The sequence below is a fragment of the Sturnira hondurensis genome, unplaced genomic scaffold (assembly GCF_014824575.4).
Source record: "Sturnira hondurensis isolate 20B ecotype Veracruz unplaced genomic scaffold, ASM1482457v3 Scaffold0023357, whole genome shotgun sequence".
In the NCBI taxonomy this organism is placed as follows: domain Eukaryota; kingdom Metazoa; phylum Chordata; class Mammalia; order Chiroptera; family Phyllostomidae; genus Sturnira; species Sturnira hondurensis.
The window spans coordinates 3,646,849-3,671,275 of NW_028095988.1; the positions used below are offsets into that span (position 1 = coordinate 3,646,849).

Here is a 24,427-nt window from a genome sequence, read left to right on the forward strand (position 1 = left end):
AAGATTTTCTGTCTGCCAACTTTGTACTCAGATTGGGGTAGAAACTTATGAGGCTTAACATTAAGGATTACTCAGGTTGTGGTCCTTTAGGTTTGAAGTGGGATTTCCCACCCTCTTTTAGAGCCCTGACTGTTTTGAACACAGAGACTTGATTGGTAGGATTTTTTTTTTTGTATTGAGGAACCTGGAAAAAAGTAGCCTTATAAAGAAATGCTGGCCTCGGCACAAACGTTAACCCCATCACCGGAGCTGACATCCACAGGACTGTTTTCCTCAGCTGGTGTTCAGTATATTGTTTCCTGTCTGAGTGTTATTAACTTGTCCAGAGTTATTTTGGCTTTTGTCATTTAGCCAAATAAACGCAAAGTGATTTTACCTAATGTTTTATTTTCTGTGTTTTGACCTGATATACATGTATATGATACATTTATGTATTGGGATCTTTTTCCTTAATTCATTTGCTTTTGCACTCTGATGTGTTTTCTCAAAGTCAAGCTCCATGACCATATTATTGGGGATTCCTCTTTCAGTTTGGCACAGATTTAAAAAGCCATTGTCCCACAAACGGAGGCTGACGTGGATCTCACAAGTCTAATGTTATCTGTAAGGAAAATAACACCTTTGATCTATTCTTCAGAAGCCTGGTTCTTTCAAGATTTTGAGCTTGTACTATTTTGCCTGAGTTCTACTCTCATTCTCATACCAGACAAAGTACCATATATATACCTTTCACTTTGAGAAAACTCAAAGCAACCTTTCAATATACAAGCTTTAAGGGTTGGTAGTGGCACCCACAAGAGTAATGTGCCTAGTTACACAGTTTCAAATTCTGTCCTGTTTGTCTATTATAAAATTTAAGTTACCTTTCCCAGGCAAAATCCAAAACAATTTCATCCTATTGCATAATTCACCTTCATCTCTATAGTCAAATGTAATTTGCCAGTTTGTGTTGACAATGGAATCTTTCCCATTTGGTCAATGTTGAGGGACAGTAAAGAAATCTTGTGCCCATCTCATGAGTACAGTGTCTCTTTCATAGTCCAAGCCATTCTTCACCTCAGGCTTTGATGTTCAAATCCAAGTCTGGAGAAGGGAAAGGTTCATATCCAACCTCGTTGTCTTTCCTTCTGTAGTATATTCGTGTCAGCACAGTTACCAGAAAAGTCTCTGGTACAAGGAGGTGGCAATTCATCACTGCAGTGTGGGGTGAAATATAGTGTAAGTTATACTAAATGACAGAGTTGGTATCCCAACAGCAACCCTGGCCTGGGAGTTGGACAACACTTTCTGCAATTTCTCCTCAAACCCGGAGTCCAAGTAATATAGCAGGTTAATGGTGGAGCCAGAAACAGAACTTGGCTCTCAACCTGCAATCTGAGGCTAACATTAAACCTCATTTCTTTTGTGCACTTTATCTCCTCCCCAGCCACACCCATTTCTCTCCCAAGAGCTAAGGATCGAGCTGTGGGACCGCAGCCCTCTTCCTGTGTGACTGGAAAAGTCATAGTCTTAAATCTCTGCTGGGATTCTTGGAGATCCTTTTTTGAGTATTTGGAGCTGCTGGCTGCCTGGCCCAACCTCTATTCTAAGATCTTCTCCTCTCTGACCCTCCCCCCTCACTCATCCTGGAATGAGATAAGAGCTTTTAGGTGCTCACCTTGAGACCTGATTTTAGAGGAAAAAGGAGGTGAGCAAGCAATCTGCCCACTGTTGGCCAAGATGGAGAAGATGGATGGCTGCAGGGCAGTCAGGATGAGCAGCACCTGCAGAAGGGAGACGAGAAGCCAGGGCAGGTGGGCCCAGGTGCACGGCGCCGAGGCCAGCTGGTCCACGGCCCGCGCTCGTCCCGCCGCAGTGGACGAGCGGCCACCTTTAGATCTCTGCGGTTCTGGAAGGCTGAGATTCACACTTGGTTACAATTTGGTGGAGTTTCTAATCTCTCGGAAAATTGTAACCTCATCTTCAACCGATATTTTATGAGCGTTCCTGACAAGAAACAATAAGAACTGATTGGAGGTTCAAGTTTATTCCCCTATTTCAGTCACCGCTGCTAAGGAGCCCTTAACGGATGAAAAGGGTGGGTGATTAGGGAAGAGTCAGTCCATCCACCTCAAGTATCAGATCCCTGCCAATAGGATGATGGAGAATTAACCACTGAAGTGCCCTCTGAAGAATCTTCACCTCCAGGCCTGGAGGTGAAGGGAAAAAGGGGAATTAGTGTTCAATGGATACAGAGTTTCTGAGTGGAAGATGAAGTAGTTCTGGGGATGGATGATGGTCATGGTTGTACAACAATGTGAATGCACTTAATGTCACTGAGCTGAGCATGTGAAAATTGTTAAAATTATAAATTTTGTTATGCATATTCTAGCACAGTAAAAAAAAGAAAAAGATCATCTCTATCCAGAGGCCCCAGGAGCACCGTTAGTCTTAGTACTTGCTCTCTCCAAGGCAAGGCAGACCGGCTTGTTCGGGCTGGTTCGGGCTTCCCACCGTAATCACAGGCCTGCTCGGCAGCCACAGGCTTTTACCCTGAGGCCTGATCCTAAGTGCTTCTGGGGCCCAGATCCTTTCTGCCCCGAAGTCCCTGGTTCTATTTCGAGCTCCTTTCTCTCTTCCCGGAGCCCCTTCCATTCTATCTACTATGTGCTGGCAATTCACGTTTCAGAGGCATGTGCTTAGATCAAATGATAATTCGTGTGCAAGCTCGCTGTTAACTGTCATGCAGCTATTATTTCTTGGGAGTAGGAGAAGGGCCCAGCGCAGAGACAAAAAGAATGGAGAGAGAAGGAAAACAAGATATTGCATTTGGTGGAAAAGTTGCCTTTGGACTCGGAGAATGGAAAGTGTAAAAAGTGAACAGCTGTGCCTTGGAGTGAAGTTTCAGAAGAGGTATGAAGATGAGAGGCAGTGTGATGAGAAGGGGTGTGGGTTGGGGAGTGAGACAGATCTGGGTTTATATTCTAGCCTACCCCTGGGTGTCTTTGAGCGAGTTCCATAGCCTCTCTGGGTCTCAGTTCCCTTATTTGTAAAATAAAAAGAATGACTTCTAATATTATTGTGAAAATTAAAATGGAATGTATGAAAAGGGCCTAGGATATGGTATAGAGAGTTCATGTTGTAGGTGAGATAATGCTGATGCTGCTGGTGGTGATGGATTATGGGGTTTTAGGAAGTAATCATAGAAAAGAAAAAAAGCAAAGGCGGAAGTATTTAAGGTTTGGTAATACACGTGTTGAAATGTGCCCCACAAACATATGTTGAAGTCCTAGCCCCAGTACCTAAGAATGTGACCTTATTTCAAAACATCATCATTATTTTGGTTAACTAATTATATGTAATTGGTTAAGATGAAGTCATACTGGGGTAAGGTGGGATTATTCGAATTTGACTTGTGTCCTCATAAGAAGAAGAAAAGAGACAAAAGACACAGTCGCAGAGGGGAGAAGGCCATGTGATGACAGAGGCAGAAATCGGAGGGATGATGCTGCAGGTCAAGGAAATGCCGAGACGGCTGGCAAACCCACGGGAGCTGGGGGGAGGCAAGGACGGTTTCTCCCCTGCAGATTTCAGAGGGAGCGTGGCTCAGGTGACATCTTGATTTTTGGACTTGTAGCCTCCAGAACTGCGAAAGGATAAATTTCTGTTGTTTTAAGCCACTTGGTGATATTTTGTGACAGCAGACCTAGCCAACAATTTCAGCACAGAAAAGCAAAAACTAAGAAGTGGCAGGGATCATTTTCCAAATCTCACAGGAAACCTAAGGCTTAAGATTCCCAGACCCACTTTTAGCCTGTTAGTCTCACCTCCTAACCCCAACTATCTGTAGCTCTGTTATGAACCATCCTTTCTCTCTCAGGGTGTAGTTACCTGGAACAGAGTAAATTTGGCTCCCATGTTCTGCTCGCCTAGGTGCAGCCTGGCTTGACGGAAAAGGATCCCCAGGGTCCAGAGAGCCAACAGGGTGGACACACCAAGGACAGTGTTAATCCATAGAGCTGTGCTCTCCTTGGAAATCTGGTGACAGACCAAACAGGAGTCAGTGAGGGAGGCAGGCCCTTTTCTTTATTTTTTTCCCCAGGGTGGGACAGTTAATTAAAAAAGCCCTATAGCCTTGGCCTGCTCCAGTGTCCTCCCTCCCACCATAGGTTCTGAACCTGTGTTTTTCCACAGTCACCCTGTCCCCAGGTAGCAGAGGCTGTTGGTGAAAGCTATTCCTCCTAGGGCTCAAAGGTACTACATGAGTCTCGGACCTCGCTGCCCCTTCCTCCTGGCTTACATCTGCTGGGTCATAGATGCCATCGGGGATGAGAAACAGGCCCACCAGGCCCAGTGAAATCTTGAAGAAGGCATACTGGAATGGGCCCAACATCAGCAGCTGAAGCTTTTTCCTGCAGGGAGAAGAGAGTTAGGAACATGGACCCACAGGCCACCCTTCCCAAGGAGACTCATCTCCCTCACTGGGCCCCTGGGCTGAGAGGCTTGGCTGCCATCAGACACTAAAATGGTTAAACGGATGGTGACACAGGAAGAAGCCAAGATGTTGAGAGCATTGGCAATTCTTGCTTCCCACTCACTCCTAGACCAGAATGCTACCTTTTGAGTGGTGACCCGAGCCCATTAACCAAAATGAGCACGAGGGGCCACGTCAAGAGCCTACAGTCTAGTTTGTTTCACATGGCCACACTTTGCAGGTGGCAGTGGGCTAAGTGACAGGAACTTTGGAGTTCTCCTTTGTCTGCTCCCCTTACTCCCGGGTGCCCACCCTTTCATCATCGGGTTTGTTCCATACCAGACTAATTCCAGGAGGCTTGAGGCAGGCCTGAGAGAGCCTGCAGATGCTCTTGGGAGGGTGCAGGAAGAGGTAACCTGTCCTTGGAGGACACCTCTCCCTCCTCTCTTACCTGGTGAGCATGAGTTTGGGGCAACAGGGGCAGCAGCAGCAGCAGGGGCCTGTGTGGATCATCATCGGGGTGTCCTTCAGTGTCCTCAGTACTGCCTCCTTCCCACCGAAGCCTTCCACCATGACCTGCATCAGCAGGTAAAAGCACACTGCATAAAACCTGGAGTGGGGAGAGAATTGGGCCTGAGAGCACATGGAGGGGAGGCAGTAGCCAGCTGGGGGCACCCTTGGCTGCCAAAGAAAGATGGACTGCAAAGAGAGTGGAGAGGGGTGAGGCTCACTGAGGGGAGCATGGGAGGGACTAGCCATTCTGAACATGTGAGCCAAGAGGAGCGAGAGCAGAGGATGGCACCCAGGGGCTGGGAAGGGGGAAATTTCAGGCTTTGGGGTTGAAATGATGGCTGAGGATAAACAGATCCAGAAGTTCAAGAGACCCGAGTTAGCACAAGTTGGAAAGGGATTGATTTGTGATTGATACTAATTGATTTGCGGGGCTTTGTGGAAGACGTAGGGGATGAAAGAAGACATGGGTTCTGGAGTCCTGGGTGAGTGGGGAGCAGAAGGGGACCCCAAAAGGATCCCGGGCCTAAAGCTGAGGGCAGCAGGACACTCACGAGGTTATGGCAATTTCCACGATCATGAGGGAACGAGGGATCCAGAGACCGAAGCAGCAGAACACAGACACCACCTGCTTGGACAGGAGCGAGAAGCCAGTTAAGGGAATGAGGGAGACTTTGTGCTCACCCTCTTGAAACTTTCATGACGAGGGCTCAAGGAAGCAGAACGTAAATGTCTGAGGTACTATTACTTAAAAGTGGACAGCTGGAAAAATCACTAATTTAATTTTAAAACATTTTAATTTAGCGGTCAGTTTCTTCTATCTCTATAATTAGAGACAGCAAGTCACCTTGAGACAGGGGCTTTTTTAAAGACTATCTCCTCTTAGTTCCCTGGGGTGGGAGTAGCTAAGTTCATCCTTTGGAGTAAGAGGACCAAGATCCAACCCTTCCTTTTCAACATCCCATGTTATTAGAGCATCACTGATGACCTAAGGTGGCCCAGGCAGATGTCACTGGGCAAGAAAGGACCTCATGAGCCTCACTCTCCACCCTAATGGGCACTCAGAGCTCAACAGAAGGAAACAGAAGTCCAACCTTATGGTCTATGAGCAAGCCAAAGGCCTTCATAATGGCTGTGGGAGTTTCAAAAGCTTACAATGTAAGAGTAGAGCTAAGTATGACCCCATGGGGAAAACATTCTTTCCCTCCTATGCTCTGAGGAACCTCTGCTTGTCCGTACACAAAAGAGGCTTGCTTTTAACAAGCCTTGTAGTGGCAGAGGAGGAGTGATTGGGCCACTGGTCGCTGAGTGGTTTCTTTAGCTGTCTCTGTGGCTCTAACAATTCCAACACTCCATCCCACTGCCTGTTGACCTCCCCATCATGGGTCCCGAATGCAAATGGAAATCACATTAGAAGCCTCCACCCTAAGGTGGTAGAGGCAGGCAACCCTTTGCTGACTCGCATTGTTGAGTTTAGACCGTTTCTCAGAATGGTCCCCCCTTCCTCTTCAGTCCCTCCCAAAGGGCAACTATAGGGCCCTCACCGTGGGTGCAGAGCTGATCCAGAGCAGAGTCCTCCTCTTGATGGGGCAACGGGTGTTCTTGTACAGGTAGACGGCATCCTCCAGGTAGATGGCAATTGAGCCCAGGGAAAGCAAGGTCATGATGACTGTGAGGGCAATTTCCACAGGGCCCAGTGCTAGGGTTGAAGGAAAGAGGACAAACTCCAGTGAGCTGAAGTCCAGAACTGAGGGGCAGGAGTGTGGCTTCCTCACTTGGATCTAAATTGCTTTACCATATACAGAATTGTCGGACCTAGGCTCCCATGCATGCAGAACAATGGACTTTTCTTAGACCTAGAAAATCCATCATGTGGCTAGAAAACAGTCATTCTTTGCATGGATGGGAGACTAGACCATGTAATGTCGGGTATGGTGAGGTTCACCCGAACAGGAATACAGACATCAAACAAGTTATTACATAGCGAAACTTTTGGAGTAGGAGTTCAGTAGGGTCTATTCGATTTTCTACCGCAGGTGCCATGTGTCATGCTAGCAAACATTATAATTGAAGCAGAATGTAATTAGTGGTATACTTTAGACTGTTTGAATTTGACTTCAAAAATTATGTCATGAACCTGGGACTCCACATTTAGTGCTGGTCTCACACTTAGTCTTACACTGAACGTGGCCCAGTGGCTTTCTCTAGTGTTTATCATATTCTTTTTTTCTTTTTTTAAATATATTTTATTGATTATACCATTACAGTTGTTCTATTTCCCCCCTTCATTCCCCTCCACCTGCACACTCCCTCCCCCACTATTCTCCCCCTCTTAGTTTATAACCACGTGTCTCAATTTCTTTAGATTCTATATTTCCCCCACTATTCTCGCCCTCCCTCTATTTTCTACCTACCATCTATGCTATTTCCTGTGCCTTCTCCCCCCTTCTCCTCCTCCCACCCCCCTGTTTCTAACCCTCCATGTGTTCTTCATTTCTATGGTTCCACTCCTGATCTAGCTGTCCTCTTGGTTTGCTTTTGTTTTAGGTGTGGTTGTTAATAACTGTGTGTTTGCTGTCCTTTCACTGTTAATATTGTTCATCATCTTTTTCTTATATAAGTCCCTTTAGCATTTCATATAATAAGGGCTTGTTGATGAAGAACTCCTTGAACTTGACCTTATCTGAGAAGCACTTTATCTGTCCTTCCATTCTAAAGGAAAGTTTTGCTGGATAAAGCAATCTTGGCTGTAGGTCTTTGGATTTCATGACTTGAAATACTTCTTTCCAGCCCCTTCTTGCCTGTAAGGTCTCTTTTGAGAAATCCGCTGACAGTCTGATGGGTACTCCTTTGTAGGTGACTGTCCCCTTATCCCTTGCTGCTTCTAGGATTCTCTCCTTCATTTTAGTCTTGGCTAATGTAATTATGATGTGCCTTGGTGTGTTCCTTCTTGGGTCCAACTTCTTTGGGACTCTCTGAGCTTCCTGGATTTCCTGGAAGTCTATTTCCTTTGCCAGACTGGGGAAGTTCTCCTTTATTATTTGTTCAAATAAGTTTTCCACTCGTGGCTGTTTCTTTCCCCCTTCTGGTACCCCTATAATCCGGATGTTGGAACGTTTAAAGATGTCCTGGAGGTTCCTAAGCCTCTCCTCATTGTTTTGAATTCTCATTTCTTCATTCCTTTCTGGTGGGATGTTTTGTTCTTCCTTCTGGTCCATTCCATTGATTTGAGTCCCAGTTTCCTTTCCATCGCTATTGGTTTCCTGGACATCTCCCTTCATTTCAATTAGTTTAGCCTTCATATGTTCCTCCACTTTGTGACTGTAATCTACCAATTCTGTGAGCATCCTGATAAATAGTGTCTTAAATTGGGCTTCTGAGAGGCTGGCAATCTGTTGGTCACTTAGAGTTATTGGCTCTGGGACTTTGAGTTCTTGAGCCATCTTTTGGGCTGTTCGTGCCTGTTCAGTAGCAGGATCGGAGCCCTAGGTTTTCACCAGAGCAGGGCAACTCAGTCGCTGGGTTGTGACGTTGTATGTGGGGGCGGGGTCAAAGAGGGACAATGGCTTCCCTCTGCCGCCTGCTGCCGCGACCCCCACCGGCACCGCAGCCACCACCGTCACCAGGCCCACGCGTTTCGTTCCACTGCACTCGAGTGTGCCACTGCTATCAGCCCTCCACCACTGGGTTCGCCCCCTGGGGCCTGCGTGGTCCGTCTCACTGTGTGCGAATGTGTGACCTTGGTCAGTCTGCCCCGTACCCCAACTGGTTCCGTCCGGGCTGCCTGAGCGCCTAGGTCGGGGGCTCTGTCCTGCCCGACCCAGCTGGGCTGCTGGCTCCGCCTCTCTTACCGTCCCCGTTGAACGGTTCGTAGCTGTTGGACTTCCGTATAATTCCGTTTTCTGGTCTTTGGGTGTGTCCTAGTTCTCCAAAACTTTTGTTGTATTAAAACTTGGTTGTGGGAGAAGGCACAGTGTTTCCACCTATGCCTCCATCTTGGCGGAAGTCCCCGTGTTTATCATATTCATTCAGGGAGTCATTAAAAGGTGGCTGTCCAGGCCCAGCCCTTAGAGATGCTGCTTCAGGGGATCTGGGATGGGTCCAGTAACTGCATTTTTAACAGATTCACCTGATAATGGTCAGGGGATAAACATCTTGACAATCACCAGTGAAGCTCCTCAGGCCTCACCATTGCTAACAGAAGGAAATTAATCTAGTTACAGTATGTTTTTCTAAACAGGTGACTCATCAATGCAACAACTAGTTTTAAAGGGTTCTGTGTTCTTAGTGACTAAGTCTGGACCCTCATTTATCTAAGTCTCTTCCCCAGTTAGCATACTTGCTCCTCTCCACCACCCACCTGGCTAGCTGAGAGGAAAAGGGGGCAAAGGAAGACTACCCAGTCCGCTGTCGTCGTGCATTGGGAGTAGAGTAGGAGGAAGGCATTGGCTCGTCTGCCCTGTGTTTGGGGGACTAAGGGCAGCTCAGCCAGAGCGATAATACTGCCAAAACCAGACCAGGGAGGAAGGAAACCACACCACAGTAGAGACCCGTCATCTGGATCAGTCAGTCATACCTGGCGGCACCACAAGAAGCAACCAGGCAAAGGTGACTCTGTCCAAAAATACCATGCTGATCCCGGTGGCTTTTCAGGGCACATGTTCGTCTCTCTGTTTGCTTTACCCCAGGGAGGCCCATTATCTCTGATCACAGTTAGGTCTAACTGCCAATCCGCAGCACCTGCCATGGGGAAGCTGGCCCTTGGGTCCCAGCTCCCAAGCAGGGAGCTAGTAGTAAAGTTTTTCCTTCTACCACAGGCCATAAAAGACAGGATCGTGCTGTTTTTCTTTGCTCCCACCCCTCCCTTTCTTCACTCGGCTCCATTTACTTAGGACAGAGCCGTCTGGGTGTCTGATCGACTGGCTTGGCAGGGTGATCACACTGTAAGGTATAAAAAAGTCAAATCACTAGATTGTACACCTTAAATTAAAGTAACGAGTATAATATGATATAACAACTATACATCAGTAAAAAATAAAAAATAAATGAGTAAGTGACTGGCTGGGCATTGCTGTTACTGTTTAGCTCTGTTGCCTCTTCCTCAATTACCTCTCCAGAGATTATTCAAAGGCCCTGCAAGTTTTGAATATTAAAAAACTTGTTGCAGTCCTTTACTTAAAATAAAAAAACACTTCCCCTTTTTCTCCTTGAAAAATTTAAAATATAAACACACAGAGGATTTGTTTTTTATGATATTACTCTTTCATATCAAAAATTTGTATTTAAAACAATTATGGAGATACACATAAAGCTAGCCATATTTCAAAATAATTTTAAATAGGTTAATGAGATAAGTCTTTAAAAATCAACCAAGAGCCCTGGCTGGTGTAGCTCAGTGGATTGAGCACAGGCCTGTGAAGCAAAGGGTCATCGGTTCAATTCCCAGTCAGGGCACATGCCTGGGTTGCAGGCCAGGTCCCCAGTAGGGGACACATGAGAGGCAACCATGCACTGATGTTTCTCTCCCACTTTCTCCTTCCCTTCCCCTCTCTCTAAAAATAAATAAAATAAAATAAATCAACCGGAAAAAAATGAGAGAGCAAAGAAGAAAGAATTGTATTTTCATCAAAACTTTGGACATGAAACACCTTTCTGAGCTTATGAGCAACACAAGAAATCACAAAGAGAGCAATGGTCAAACATGACACAGTTTAAACTTCTGAATGTTAAAAAAAGGGAGGAAACAAACTGGGGGAAAGCATTTCTAATAAAAGTGTACTAAAGTTTAAGATCTTTGTCACCTAAAGAAAGTTGGTAACAAAAACAGGAGGCTCTAACACATGGGAAAGCGTCACTCTGCCTAGCAGCCAGAGAAGAGCAAAATAACGGTGATATATTCTTTTTTGTTCTATTAAATGATAATGTTTAATATTAAAATGAGAATGTTTGTAATATTATTGAATAATAGCCCTAAACAACTTAAATATCTGACAGTATTGGAATGATTAAGTCAACTATCCCATAGAATATTATTCAGACGTGAAAATTTTGTGCATGCCATGAAAAGTCTTTGTGAAGAGTATATGACAATATTTTTAAAAACTTCTTAACACTCCATGACTGGTGTGGCTCAGTGGATTGAATGGTGTCCTGTGAACCTAAATGTCACTGGTTAAGTTCCCAGTCAGGGCACATGTCTGGGTTGTGGGTGGGGTCCCCAGTTGGGGACATGCAAGCAGCAACCAATTGATCAATGTCTCTCTCACATATTGATGTTTCTCTCCCTCTCTTTCTCCCTCCCTCACCCTCTCTCTAAAAAACAAAAAGCCCAACTTATTAACAGTCAACTAAAAAACCCCCAAATCTTCTTAGCAGACCCACTGGAGAATAAAAAAGAACATTGACCCTTTCTTAATATTATTCAAAAACACTTAAATGTGAAAGTTAAAACAAAGTTTTTAGAAGAAAACAGAGAAATGCATTTCCATTACTTTGAGATAGGCAAAGGTCTTTTAAAATAGGTCACAAAAACACCAATCATAAAAAGTTAACAAACTGGACTTCCTTAAAATTAAGAATTTCCACCGGTCAGAAGAAACTATCAAGAGAATGAAAAAAGGCAAGCTCAGACTAAGAAAAGATAGTTGTAATATAGATAGTCACCAAGAGACTCATACCATAATATATAAAGAATTCTCATCATTAAGAAAAAGACAATAATTTTCTACTTTAAAAAAAAGATCTAAACAGTAACTTTACAAAAGAAGATAGCCAAATGTTCACAAAACATAAAAAGGTGCTAAGTATCTACAGTTGCCAGGGGAAAAAAAAAACACCAAAAGGGCTAAAATGAACAGTGCTGACGATTACAAGTGTTAGTAGAGATAAATGGCTGGAACTCCCACACACTGCTGTCAAGAGGAGTCCAAGCACTTTGGCAAGCAGTTGGGCAGCAGCTGTTAAACATCCACCTACCCTATGACACCCTTGGATACCTATTCACTAGAGATGCTTACGATCACGGAAAGAATGTTCACAGCAGCCTTATTCATAATGGCCCAAACTGGAAACAGCCTGCAGGGGAAGTCAGGGGTGCAATATGGTTCCAGCAGTACAGGCTTCTGGAAAATGTTGGATTCTCTAACTTTCTGTGACTGTTTAACTCTCTGTAGCCTCAGGCTAATTGATAGTGATTGAGGAAGATGGATTGCCTCCCAAAGGTAAATGTCCTGCCAGGAAGGAGGTTAATGAATGTATAAGTGTGGATTGTTAGAGGAAATTGGCAGTTATTTTAAAACATAGCACAGCACCCAGGGAATGACTTTTTTTTCCTTTGTTTCTTGCTTGCCCCTGTGTGCTGGAGATAATGTTTTGCTTCTTGCTTCTGTAAGCTGCTTCTTGCTTTTGCACCAGAAGTAACAGTCTAAGTGACAGACCACCCCTCACCCTATATAAGCGATTGCTCCCCGCTGGTTGGGGCCCAGAATTTGGAGACTGCCTCCTCTCGGTCCGCATGGGTAATAAAGGTTCCACTTTGCTTCCTCCAGTGTTTGGTCTGAGTCTTTCCCATAACAGATAACTGACTGATGTTTTCTGTTAACTGAGAAATGCATGTTCTTTTGGTGGTTTATTTGGCAACCCACTGCGTGGTTTTACTATTAATCCCCTATAAAAAGAGACCCTGTTCAGAGAGGGGTGTTGATTTCTTCCCAGCGGGCCACCACTGGGAGCAAGCCCTGCTCTGCCTGTGTACGTAAGTTTCTCCTACTAAAGCTCTTATAAAGTTGAATAAGGCTCCGCCATGCCAATGCTTCAGAAGCAATTCTGAATTCAGACTTTTGAGGCTTTCCCCAATATAGCCCATAGGTTTTTCAATAAGAATGCAGACAAGTGAATTGTGATACATTCACATAAGGGAATATCATACGGCAATAAAAAGGATGAGCTATGGATTCACGCAATGAAACCGATTACTCTCAAAAACATAATGATGAATGAAGGAGGCCAGACACAAGAGTACAAACTGTTAGATTTTGTTTTTATCACTTGAAAAACAGGGAAAATTAATCTATAAAAGTGACAGAGGTTAGAACTGAGAAATTGTGAGAAACCACTCCCCTCTGGATGCTGGAAATGTTGCATATATTGACCTGGGTGGTGGTTTCACAGTTGTCCACATAGGTAAAAATTCACCAAGCTACATACTTCAGATCATTGTCCTTGAATGCATACCTTAAAAAAAACCCTTCAAGTGCTTCCCAGATAAGGTCAAGTTAAAGGAGTTCATCATCCCCAAGCTCTTATTATATGAAATATTAGATTTATCTAAGAAAAATAAGATAATCAAAACTATGAACAGTAAAATGACAACAAACTCACAACTACCAACAACTGAACCTAAAAACAAACAAACAAATAAACAAACTAAGCAAACTAGAATAGAAATGAAAAATAAACACAGTAAAAATTATAACCATGTTTAAAGGATTTGCTTGGGGAAAGAAAGGCACAAAAAAGTCGAAGAAGAGAGTGAGGCACGAGCAGCACCTTTATCTGACAAAATGGAGAGTCAAGAAGCACTATCGATAGCGGAATAGGAAACAACTACAGGTATAATGCACAAACCTACAGAAATAACCAACCAAAAATACTGACATAATTATAGGGAGAGAAGGAAAGAAGTTTGGTGCCAAGTGGGCTACATCCTCATGTAGCATAGAGGCAGCCACAGGTGATGCCCAAAGCTGATACCCAGGAAATAAAGGTGTGCGCAGACTGGCGACGATCCTGTCGAAAGGATCTTCAGCTACAGGAGGAGGAGGACTAGAAATGAGAGTTGACTATTGTTGACTTTCATTAGCAGCCCTTTTGTACTATTTGAATTTTTAACCATGAACATGTATTACTTTGATAAAATGAAAATATTCAAAGATGCATTAGAAATACTAAAAAAAAAAAAGAGCAATGAAGTCTTTGGGTAATGAGACTGTGGGTATAGTGTTTGCCTTCTTTTCTACCTTTCCCATTTATTTTATAATAAACATGTATTTTATAAAAAAATGTTTTTAAAAGGATACATTCTGCCAAACATATGCTAATATAAAAGATTCATATGATCTAGTGCTTCAACAAACAGGACATAAAATTGTAGGTATAGTGTGATTTCTAATGTTACATAAAAACACAGAGAAAGGAAATTGCAAGCGGGGCCTGTTTCCGAGTGGTGGGACAAGTCAGAAATTACTTTTCCTCTTTTTACTTTTCTGGATTTTTGTACTTACCTTCCTAAACCTGAATTATTTTTACAATAGAAATATTTAGTTAAAAATACACACAAAGATAAAGTACAGGTAGGCAGAAACCGAAATCAGTCCAGTGGCATTCTGAAAGCCAGTGTCCACTGTTGGGAGGGGGAGTCCTGCCTTGGCCTCTTCCTGGCCTGACCCCACTCCCTCCTTGGCTCTTGTCCTCATCCGCTCACTGAACTGAGAGTGGAAAATGCCCTTTCTCAGGCAAGCCATCAAGGCCAAATCCTTCCTCAGTTTTCACTGTCCTTGACTCCTCCCTCCTCCCTAAAACCCTTCCTTCCCCATGACTCACAGAACCACAGTCCTCATGCCTCCCCTCTGGGCCTCCGACCCTTGGTCTCCTCTACAGATCCCTCACCCTCTCCCACACCTTGTATTCTGCAAACTCAGTCACTGCAGCCCTGCTCTTCTCTGTTCATAGAGGTATAGTATTTCCCTGCCATTCCTTCAGCCTCCCAACAACCACGTGGGGGTTCCCACCTCCACGACATTACACTTGGCTTCTGCTGGTTCAGCTTTTCTCTCTGAGAGCATAGTGGAAGGCTCCTCTCAGCCTTGAGCTCTCTGCTCAAATGCCTCTCCTCTGGCAGCCTCCTTTAAATGCACAGTGGGACCTGCCCCTCCCACAATGAAGTTATTTACATATTTATTTACTTGCTTATTGTCTGTCGCTTCTCCTTAGTGTAAACCCCACCAAGGCAGGAACTTTGTCAGCCTTGTTCTCTGTTCTGTCTCCAAGGGCTTGGAACCGAAACTGTGACTATTTGTTGAATGAAAGGCATAATCCCGTGAGAATTCTTATTGCCTTCTCTATTTTACAGGCTTTTTCAGGAAACAAAGCCTAGAGTGACAAGCACTTTGCCCAAGGTCACACAGTCTTGAAGTGAATGAACTAGGATTCAAATGGAGGGGTTTCTCACACTAAACCCGTGCTCTCAACCGTCACACACGCTGATTATTGGCTGGGTCACGTCCATAGCAGAGGGAATGAGGAGCGCTAAAAACAACCAAATGCAACCCCAAAAGATTGTTTAAGTTTATGAAGGAGGGGGAAGGGCATATTCTGACTCCAATGCAGAAATGCTTCTGCACGTTCTTGCAAATGCTGGCTTTGGTACAATGTTCTTTCTCACACTTGTACTGTCTATAGGCTGTTGTATCCACCTCCACGGTGCAAAAGCCAAGCAAGAGTTTCTTAGCATCCGTAGCCCGGCACCACTGTTCTCCATCAAACTTATTTATCTTCTTAGAAGATTGTCCCCTACCTTATTTCCCTGCATCTTAATCGCTATTATGGGACCTAAGTGGTCTGGACAAAGGATTTTTGGAAATGCCTTCAAGTTACACATGTTTCTTTCCTGCAGAGCATACTGAAGTGTTTTATCTGATTTACGTTGTTAATTTCCAAAAGGAGGTTACAGAATTACAGCTTTTACAATACTTGTTTTTCTATAGACTCTGTTTTCATGAAGCACTCTTTGGGATTCCAGAAACACACTTTGGGAAATGCGTGTCTAACCATTTTCAATATGAGTACAACTTTAGCAACTAGCAAATTTCTCACTCTCTCCAAAATAGTGAAGATTACTTTATATATAATGAAAACAATATCAGAACATTAACATTTTGAAGACTTATCCATAATCTCAATTGGATCCTGGTCAAAACTTACTTTATTTTTGCATATTTGTTTCCCTGGAGGTAAAGGGCATAGGCTCTGAAGTTAGAGATACATGAATTCAAAGTAAAATTCCAAATGCATTTTGACTTCTGGCCAAGATAGAGGTATAGGTAGACACACTTTGCCTCCTTGCACAACCAAAAGAAGAACAACAACAAATTAAAAAACAAAAGATGACCAGAACTGCCTGAAAATTGAACTATATGGAAGTCCGACAACCAAGGAGTTAAAGAAGAAATACTCATCCAGATTGGTAGGAAGGGCGAGGCCAGGCAGTGGGACAAAAAGGACTCCAGGCAGGCAGTGGCTGGAGAACCCGGACCAGTGAGGTGGCAGCTGGCAGACTGGGCAGTCCCACATTTGTGTGCGATAGACCTGGAGGAACAACTGGGGAGTGAGACAAATTGCAGAACCCAGGGTTCCAATACAGTGAAATAAAGCACCAAAACCTCTGACTATAAAAACCTGTGGGTGTTGGGTCAGTGGGAGAAACTCCCAGCCTCACAGGAGAGTTTGTTGGAGAGACCCACATGGTCCTAGAATGTATACAAACCCACCCACCCAGGAATCAGCACCAGAAGGGCCCAATTTGCTTGTGGGTAGCAGGGGAAGTGTCTGAAAATGGTGTGAGAGCCAAGCAAGCCACATTTCTTCCTCTCTGACCCCTCCCCCACATACAGCACCAATGTGGAGAAGAGGGTTGCCCTGCCCTGGTGAATACCTAAGGCTCCACTTTTTATAATATAACAGGTGCACCCAGACAAAGAAATACGGCCCAAAGGAAAGAACAGATAAAAGCTCCAGAAAAAGAAATGTGACAAGGAGATAGCCACCTATCAGGTGCAGATGTCAAAACACTGGTAATCTGGGTGCTCACAGAAATGGTTGAGTATGGTTGCAAAATAGAGGAAGAAGTGAAGGCTATGCAAAGTGAAATAAAGAAAAATAGGCAGGGAATCAACAATGAAGGGAAGGAAACTGGGTCTCAAATTAATGATTTGGAGCAGAAGGAAGAAATAAACATTCAATCAGAACAGAATGAAGAAACAAGAATTCAATAAAATGAGGAGAGGCTTAGGAACATCCAAAAAAACTTTAAACATTCCAATATCTGAATAATAGGGCTGCCAGAAGGAGAAGAGGAAGAGGAAGAAATTGAAAACTTATTTGAACAAATAATGAAAGAAAACTTCCTCAATCTGGTGGAGATAGATATACAAGTCCAGGAAGTTCAGAGAACCTCAAACAAGTTGGATCCAAGAAGCACACACCAAGACACATCATAATTACATTAGCCAAGATTAAAATGAAGAAGAGAATCCTAGAAGCAGCGAGAGATAAGGAGACAGTTACCTACAAAGACTTCCCATCAGACTGTCAGCTGATTTCTCAAAAGAGACCTTACAGGCAAGAAGGGGCTGGAAAGAACCATTCCAAATCATGAAAGGCAAGGACCTACATCCAAGATTCCTCTATCCAGCAAAGCTATCACTTAGAATGGAAGGGCAGATAAAGTGCTTCCTAGACAAGGTCAAGTTCAAGGAGTTCATCATCACCAAGCTTTATTATATGAAATATTAAAGGGACTTATCTAAGAAAAATAAGATAATCAAAACTATGAACAGTAAATTGACAACAAACTCACAACTACCAACAACTGAACCTAAAAACAAACAAACAAATAAACAAACAAAGGAAACAACTAGAATAGGAACAGAATCCCAAAACTGAGATCACATGGAATGACCAGAGGAAGGGGTGAATGGGGGAAAAAGTACAGGGAATAAGAAGAATAAATGGTAGGTACACAATAGACAGGGGAAGGTTAAAAGTAGTATAGGAAATGGGGAAGCCCAAGAACTTATGCGTGTGACTCATGGACATGAACTAAAGGGAGTGGGGCATGCTGGGAGGAGGGGGATGTGGGGTGGCGGGGAATAAAGGAGAAAAATGGGACAACTGTAATAGCATAATCAATAAAATATACTTAAAGAATTGAAAATAGTTAGGTTGTAGGACATGAGGATTTTAAGTTACAGCTATCTACTCTCCAAAGTGGTTATACCAATTTGGAATCCCACCTGCAGTCTAGGAGTTCACATTTCACCTCAGATTCACCTTCACTTGGGATCATCAGGCTTTTTATTTTGTCTATAAGAGTGTAGTGAAATGATATTTTATTATTTAACTCTTGTTTCTTAATTCCTAAGGAAATAGACAACCTTTTTGTATATGTATTGGACATTTGGGTTCCCTCTCCTGTAAATTGTTCATATGTTTTATCCGATTGTTATTGGGTAATTTTTTAAATACCAACTACTCACCTTTAAAAAAATATTTTATTTATTTATCTTTAGAGGGCAAGGGAAGGAGAGAAGGAGAGAAATATCAATGTATGGTTGCTTCTCATGAGTCCCCTGCTGGGAACTGGCCTACAACCCAGGCATGTGAGTCCCCTGCTGGGAACTGGCCAGAAACCCAGGCTTGTGCCCTGACTGGGAATCAAACCCTGATCGTCTGGTTCACAGGCCTGCGCTCAACCCACTGAGCTACACCAGCCAGTGCTTACTCACCTTTGTTATAGGTTATGGGCTTGAAATTATCTTCTCCCAGTCTGTACTTTGACTTTTTGCCACGTCCAGTGCTAACCAGGTAGGCTGACACAGTCACGGCTTGGGGACAAAGCCTTCACAGAAGTGTTTTCTAACCATGTCAGTTGACACAGTCACGACTTGGAGATGACGGCTTCACAGAAGCGTTTTCCAGTAGGATGGACGTGGCATTAGTGGATATATGGTGTTGCTTTTATTCTCACTGTTTCTTAGTATTCTAACCTTTGCACTTCTGATAATTTGGAATCTCCTAGAATTAATGATCACTCTCAGAGAAAAAACAACAGTTGGCTCAAGTCCTAAGCAATAACACCCTGGCTGAATTAAGGCATCGTACTTTACTTATTTGTTCCTGTGAAAGCCACCCAAGAAAGAACAGTGGCAACTGTTCTTTGTATGTATGTATATGTATATGTAAATATGTATTCCCACAGAACTGCCTCATAGAATAGCAAAAACCCCTTTAAGAAAATAGCCCCTGATTGTCAAAGAGTTGTTAGAGTAACAGCCCCTCCTTTACCTTGAATAGGACTATATATCAATTAGAATTAGACAGGCATAAAAACAGAAGAAGCTGGTTAGCTATTACAAACTAAGCACATAGAAACAACTACAAAAGAGGTAGAGTCCACAGTATACAAAAAACATTTTAGACAGGAAGATAGATAGCTAAGTTAGACATCAAAAAGGCCTTATAATTGCCTATTGCCTCTACTCAGTCTAGCGTGTCTTTTTACCCCATAATGAATTTCTGAGAAACTTTAATAAACAATAAGACATTCAAACTCTATACATACAACTACTTCTATTTGTTTGATTAATAATTCTCCTAGTTAAATTAACTTTTGTCTTATATAACTGAATTTATGGGAACTTTTGTACTTTTCCTGGTCACCTTTGTATTGATTGTTTCTACTTAACTAATCAAACAAAACACCTACAAAATATTAATCAATGCCAAAAATGAAAATATAAAAAATCAACTTGTACTTGCAATAAATGGAACAGAGCTTCCCTGTCCTTTGAGGCCTGTTGTCATCTGTTATCTATCGCCGACGCCTACTTTCACCTGTGGGACCCTTAGATAAGCTTCGGCCGGACCCCGGCACCTTTTAACATTCTTTATAGTGTTTTTAGTCATACAGAAGTTTGGTTGCTTTATGTAGTCAATCTCTATGATCATTTATGCTTTCTTGTGTTTAAGAAATTATTCTCTACTCTCATAAAGATAGTTTTTATTTTCATTTTGTACAGATGTTTGCATTTGACATTTAGCATTTTAATCAACCAGGATTAAAGCTACATGGGAGCTATTGTCGTGTTTACTGTTTGCCACAGGGAGAGGCAGTTTCCAGCAGCCCCTCTCAAAGAGGCCATCCCGCCCCACTGAGCAGGTGTGGGGTGATTTCTAGGCCCTGTATTCTCTTCCATTTTTCTACTTGCCTGACCCCTTACAGTTATTGCCTTGTTACCTTAATTATTTTAGTCTTATTATAAGCCTTAATCTCTGGAAGGGCAGGTCTTGGCTTTACATGGTTCTTTACAGTTATGTATAAGGGTTTGGGTCAGTCCATCTAAAAAAAAATCCTGTAAGGATCATAAATGCGCTCATATCACAGGCATTTCAAAACCGGATTATTGAAATAATTCTTCCTGAATAGCTCTTTCTTCAACGGCATTTATTTCATGACAGAAGAAGCAAGGGGTTTCTCCACACCCTCTGGCGGGCACCTCTTCCTGACTCTCCTGCTTCTGGCAAAATGCCATCACTGCCGCCCAGGTCCCCAGAGCCATTAGGAGAGGCTATTTTTCCTCCACTTACCTTGCCTAGGTATTTATTTACCAGATGGCCTGCTCTTTCTTTGGATTACCTATGTTTTCCAACCTTCCCTTTCTTTCCTTGATGTTGCTGTGACTCAGACCCTTGTCCCTTATGCCGGGCTGCGGCAATAACCCCCAGTTTATACCCCTGCTTCTCAAGGTTCCTCTTCCTTGAAGTCCAGTCTGATTATTGATTAATGGTCCTGAGGCACTATCCAGCCCCTCCCAATCACAGAGCCCTCACTAGGCCCCTCCAGGCTGCAGGATAAAGTACAACTCTTCTGCCTGACACTCATTGGGCCCCACCTTACCTGCCCAGCCTCTCAGTTGGCCCCTACTTTCCCACCAGCAACCTTGAATTCTGCCAGACACAGCTCCTCCGTGTCTGGGGAACCTGTCTACTCATTCCATCTCATCCCCAACCCAGCAGTGCTCACCACCTGCTTCCCGCTCTCCAGCTGCTGCCCCCTCCAATAGTTCCACCTGGGAGCAGGCAGCTCGCCAGACTACCAGGCCCAAAATAGTCTCCCCCTTTTTTGGGCGCCCTTGATGCTTCTATTTTGCACATTTTGTAACCAAGCAGTGTGAGATCCATTTTCACTGCATAAGGCAGGGTTTCTCGGTCTTAGCACCACGGACACTTTGGCTGAGAGGATTCCTCGTGGGAGGTTTTCCTTTGTTTCGAGGGCCGCATCCCTGGCCTCTACCCACTAGATGCCAAGCAGCACCCTCTAGTTGTGACAACTGAAACTGTCTCCAGGCATTTGCAAAAGTTCCCCGGGGGAAGAAATCGACTCTGGCTGACAACCACGGGTGTAAGGGAAGACTTCTATCACCAGCTGCACTCTGTGAACAAGAGGTTCTTGGAGCTAGATGCAGCAGCTGCCTCCGACAGCTAAGAGGTTTCTCTGGACACTCGCTGGCAGTTGGCATTCACTGTGGTTCAGAGCATCTGAAACAGGGGTGAACACCGTTCAAAGACACGCTCATATGTGCCTCCTAATGCGTGCTGACCACATCCTGTTGTTCAGAAAGAGTCTACTCCTTGCAGGAAGGAGTTTGGGAAAAGCATTTCGGTGCCATAAAGACACAGGCTCCTATTCATCAATGTCTCAGAGATAATCATGCATAGGAAAATGAAATAAAATGTGGGTGAGCAATATCTGCTATGAAGAAGATGGGGTCATTTGAATGTCATGTTTTATGCATTCAGAAAATAAACCAAGTCCCATCTTCAGCCTTTCACTTTCAAAGTGATTCAGTAATAGGAATCTAGTTGGCAGGCACTGTGAAAATACATCTACAGGTTCGCCTAAGTTTTAAGAACACTATTCATAATAACCACCCTTCTAGAATGATTTAGGTCCCTCCCCCTGAGGCCCCTGTGGGGCTTGGGTCATTTGTGCACCATCCTGAGTCCTCAGATGGTCCTAGGGTCTGAAAAATGCTCTAGGCTGGGGTCCCCAATTTGCAGGGACTCTGAGGCTAGGATAGGTGGGAGGTCCAACAACATAATAGCCATGTCTGTCTCCTGGGCCAGGTTGTCATGCCCCTCTTTTGGCCTATGGGCCCCTTGAGGAATTGATCTTCTCCTCCAAGGCCTTAACCATGATAAACAATCCCTGGGCCAGCCATCCTCCCAGGATCTCCAGGCTGGTCAGCTGAGGACCACCACTCCTCTGCTCCTTTCAGCTGTCCTGACTTACCTACCACAGGGATGCTTGTGTCCTCCTTTTAGTTCCCTCTGGGGAGGGTCCCCTACTCACCTCTCAGAAGTTGGGCTGCACTGGGAGGGAGAGAGAAGCATGCAGATGGGATGTTGTAATTGGTTTTCAGCACTTCCACAAGGTCTGCCGTGTACCTGGAGAGACACAGCCTGCATTCAGATAGCCTTGTGGACAGGAGAGAATACCGGAAGGGTATTCAATATCAGTTACTGGACGCTCCCTCAAACACTTCTGGGTTCAGGGAGCTTGTTCATTTCTCCTCAAGTTCCTGGTTCTTGGAAGGAATCGGAGAGTGGATCCCATCTAGCGTGTAAGGCAGCCTGCCACTGAGGCCCTGGACAGGCCTGGCTGCAGTGCCCACAGAGCCCGCAGTCCTTTCACTTCACGACCCTTGGGGCAGCAGCCAGGGGGAAAGAACAGAATCCCAGGGAAAGAGTGGATCCTTAGAACTTGGGTGGGTCCCCAGCTGGTGGGAGTTCTGTGCATGCACCCTCCACCCCCAGCTCCCAGCTCTGGGATCTTTCTCTCCTTGACTGGGGACAGAAAGGCAAGGCTCTGAAGGGTCATGCACTGGCTAAACCCCAAGTGTCCCTGAGGACCTTAGGGACAGCCAGACCACTATCAGTTCTGTCTCATTCTGTGTGCTGGAAACCAAAGGGTACTGGAAGGGAGGGAGGGACAGGCCAGAGCAATAGAGGCTACCTGCTGCATAGCAACCAGTTCCTGGCTCAGGGCCTGCAGCCCTCACTCACCTGGGGTCAAGCTTTATCTGAGTCTTGCCTGGCTCCATTACTTCTCTCACTCTCTGGTTCTCGAGTCTCAATTCTCCTTCTTGGCAGGCACTGAATAGCAAGGAAGGGCAGGCAGGTGCAGGCCCTGAGGTAGGTGGCTTCCGGCCCTGCTCACTGCCAGCTTTTTCCCAGGGTACTCGGGTAGAGGATAGGTAGGGTATCTGGGTCATCCACGATGGTTCTCTTCCCTCCTCAGGCCTCCTTGGCCACGATTTCTATTTCACAGTTCATCCCAGAGTAGTTTGAAATTTGATCCTCTCTGCTGGCTGAGTTCCCAGGTTCCTGACTCCGCCCCTCCCCCCCGCCCGGCCCCTAGGTGTGGTCCCTACGGCTTCCCTCCGGTAAGTACCTTTAGCCATGCTTTACCCCTGGCCCACCCCTACCATTTATCTTTCCCACCCCCTCGACGCCGCCCCCCCCCACCCCCAGCCTTCTAGGGTGGTGGTGGGGACAAAGTACTCAATCTTCCCCTCAGTGCCCCCTGGTCAACAACTACTTCTCCCCAAGAACTTGATGGCAACTCAGGCTCTGGGGCCCAGGGGTGGGAGAATCAGGGCTCAGGCCTTGATTGTGTTGGTGCTGGTGGCTTGGCATGTGGAAGGAAGGGCTAGTGGGAAAAGCCAGACGAGACCCCTGTGAATTTTCCAAAGCCCAGTCCACCACTTCTTGATGGTGGGTTTACCAGCTGAAGAGCAGCGAAAGAGAGCAAATGGGAGAAGGGGGCTGTATATAGTAAGAGACAGAGTTGTGGATGAGATTTCTGAGCTTATTGAGTTCTTTTTTTCTTTTAAATTGTGCCAAATTGCTTATAGACTATTTTATTGCTTGGTCATTTTTCTTCTCTCTCTAAAGAAGAGAGAGGCCAAGCTCGGTACCCCTAGGTTCCTGATACAGGGCCTGACTCACACTAAGTGCTCCTTAGAATTGGTTGCCTGACTGATATAATAAAATTGCAGCAGCAGTAGGAGCAGCTAAGGTCTACTGAACACTTATGGTGCCGGAAACGCGATGTTACTTATTTAAGCCTTACAATCTCTCCGTAAAGGCAAGTGCTATCTTTATTTCCATTTCACAAATAAGGAAACTGAGGGTCAGAGGGGTTATGACACCAGACGGGATAGAAAGTCTTGGAGGTATGGAGAGGCAGAAAGGACCTGGGTTGGGGCTCTGCAGAGGTTCAGGTGAAGATCTTTGATAGTAAGAGAGGGCCAGTGAGAGGGTATAAAGAGTCAGTTCCGGGGGGCAGAGGCGGCTCCCTAACTGGGCTGGTGAGTAGATACAGTCAGAGGAAGCAGTTATCGATGTGGTTCCGGAAGACTGCCTGCTCCTGTCTCAAAACACCTCCAAATATCTTCCGAGGACCAGGCCAAGTCCTCCGTCTCCTTTACTTTCCACAGTTCTCGAGGTAGGACAGTGTAGTGATCCAGGAAGCTCAAGAGCCCAGTTACCTCGAAGGTGGGGGTTTGGACACAACCGGAAGAGGGGGCACTGACCTCCAGAGGATCCACTGCCTGGGGCCGCCCA

General features: G+C 44.8%; 1 protein-coding gene across 1 annotated transcript; it reads right to left on the bottom strand.

Moving 5' to 3' along the window:
• Positions 1 to 174: 174 nt before the first annotated feature.
• On the bottom strand, positions 175 to 23,143 carry SLC51A (solute carrier family 51 member A). Its single transcript, XM_037037684.1, has 9 exons — positions 22,865 to 23,143; positions 22,152 to 22,246; positions 6,508 to 6,662; positions 5,518 to 5,591; positions 4,905 to 5,063; positions 4,280 to 4,391; positions 3,871 to 4,017; positions 1,658 to 1,763; positions 175 to 1,194 (listed from the first exon to the last, which is right to left on the bottom strand). The coding sequence occupies exons 1-9, from the start codon at positions 23,071 to 23,073 to the stop codon at positions 1,058 to 1,060; spliced, it is 1,194 nt and encodes a 397-aa protein (XP_036893579.1). The 5' UTR covers positions 23,074 to 23,143; the 3' UTR covers positions 175 to 1,057.
• Between the last annotated feature and the right edge of the window lie 1,284 nt (positions 23,144 to 24,427).

Bases quoted from the DNA above. Each gene is read 5' to 3' on its own strand.
- SLC51A (XM_037037684.1), bottom strand. From the start codon at position 23,073: ATGACCCAGATACCCTACCTATCCTCTACCCGAGTACCCTGGGAAAAA. The intron at 5,064-5,517 runs GTGAGTGTCCTG...TCCCCACTCCAG, and splicing joins GTGGAAATTGCCATAACCTC to GTTTTATGCAGTGTGCTTTT. The intron at 1,764-3,870 runs GTAACTACACCC...TCCCTTCTGCAG, and splicing joins CCAAATTTACTCTGTTCCAG to GTGCTGCTCATCCTGACTGC.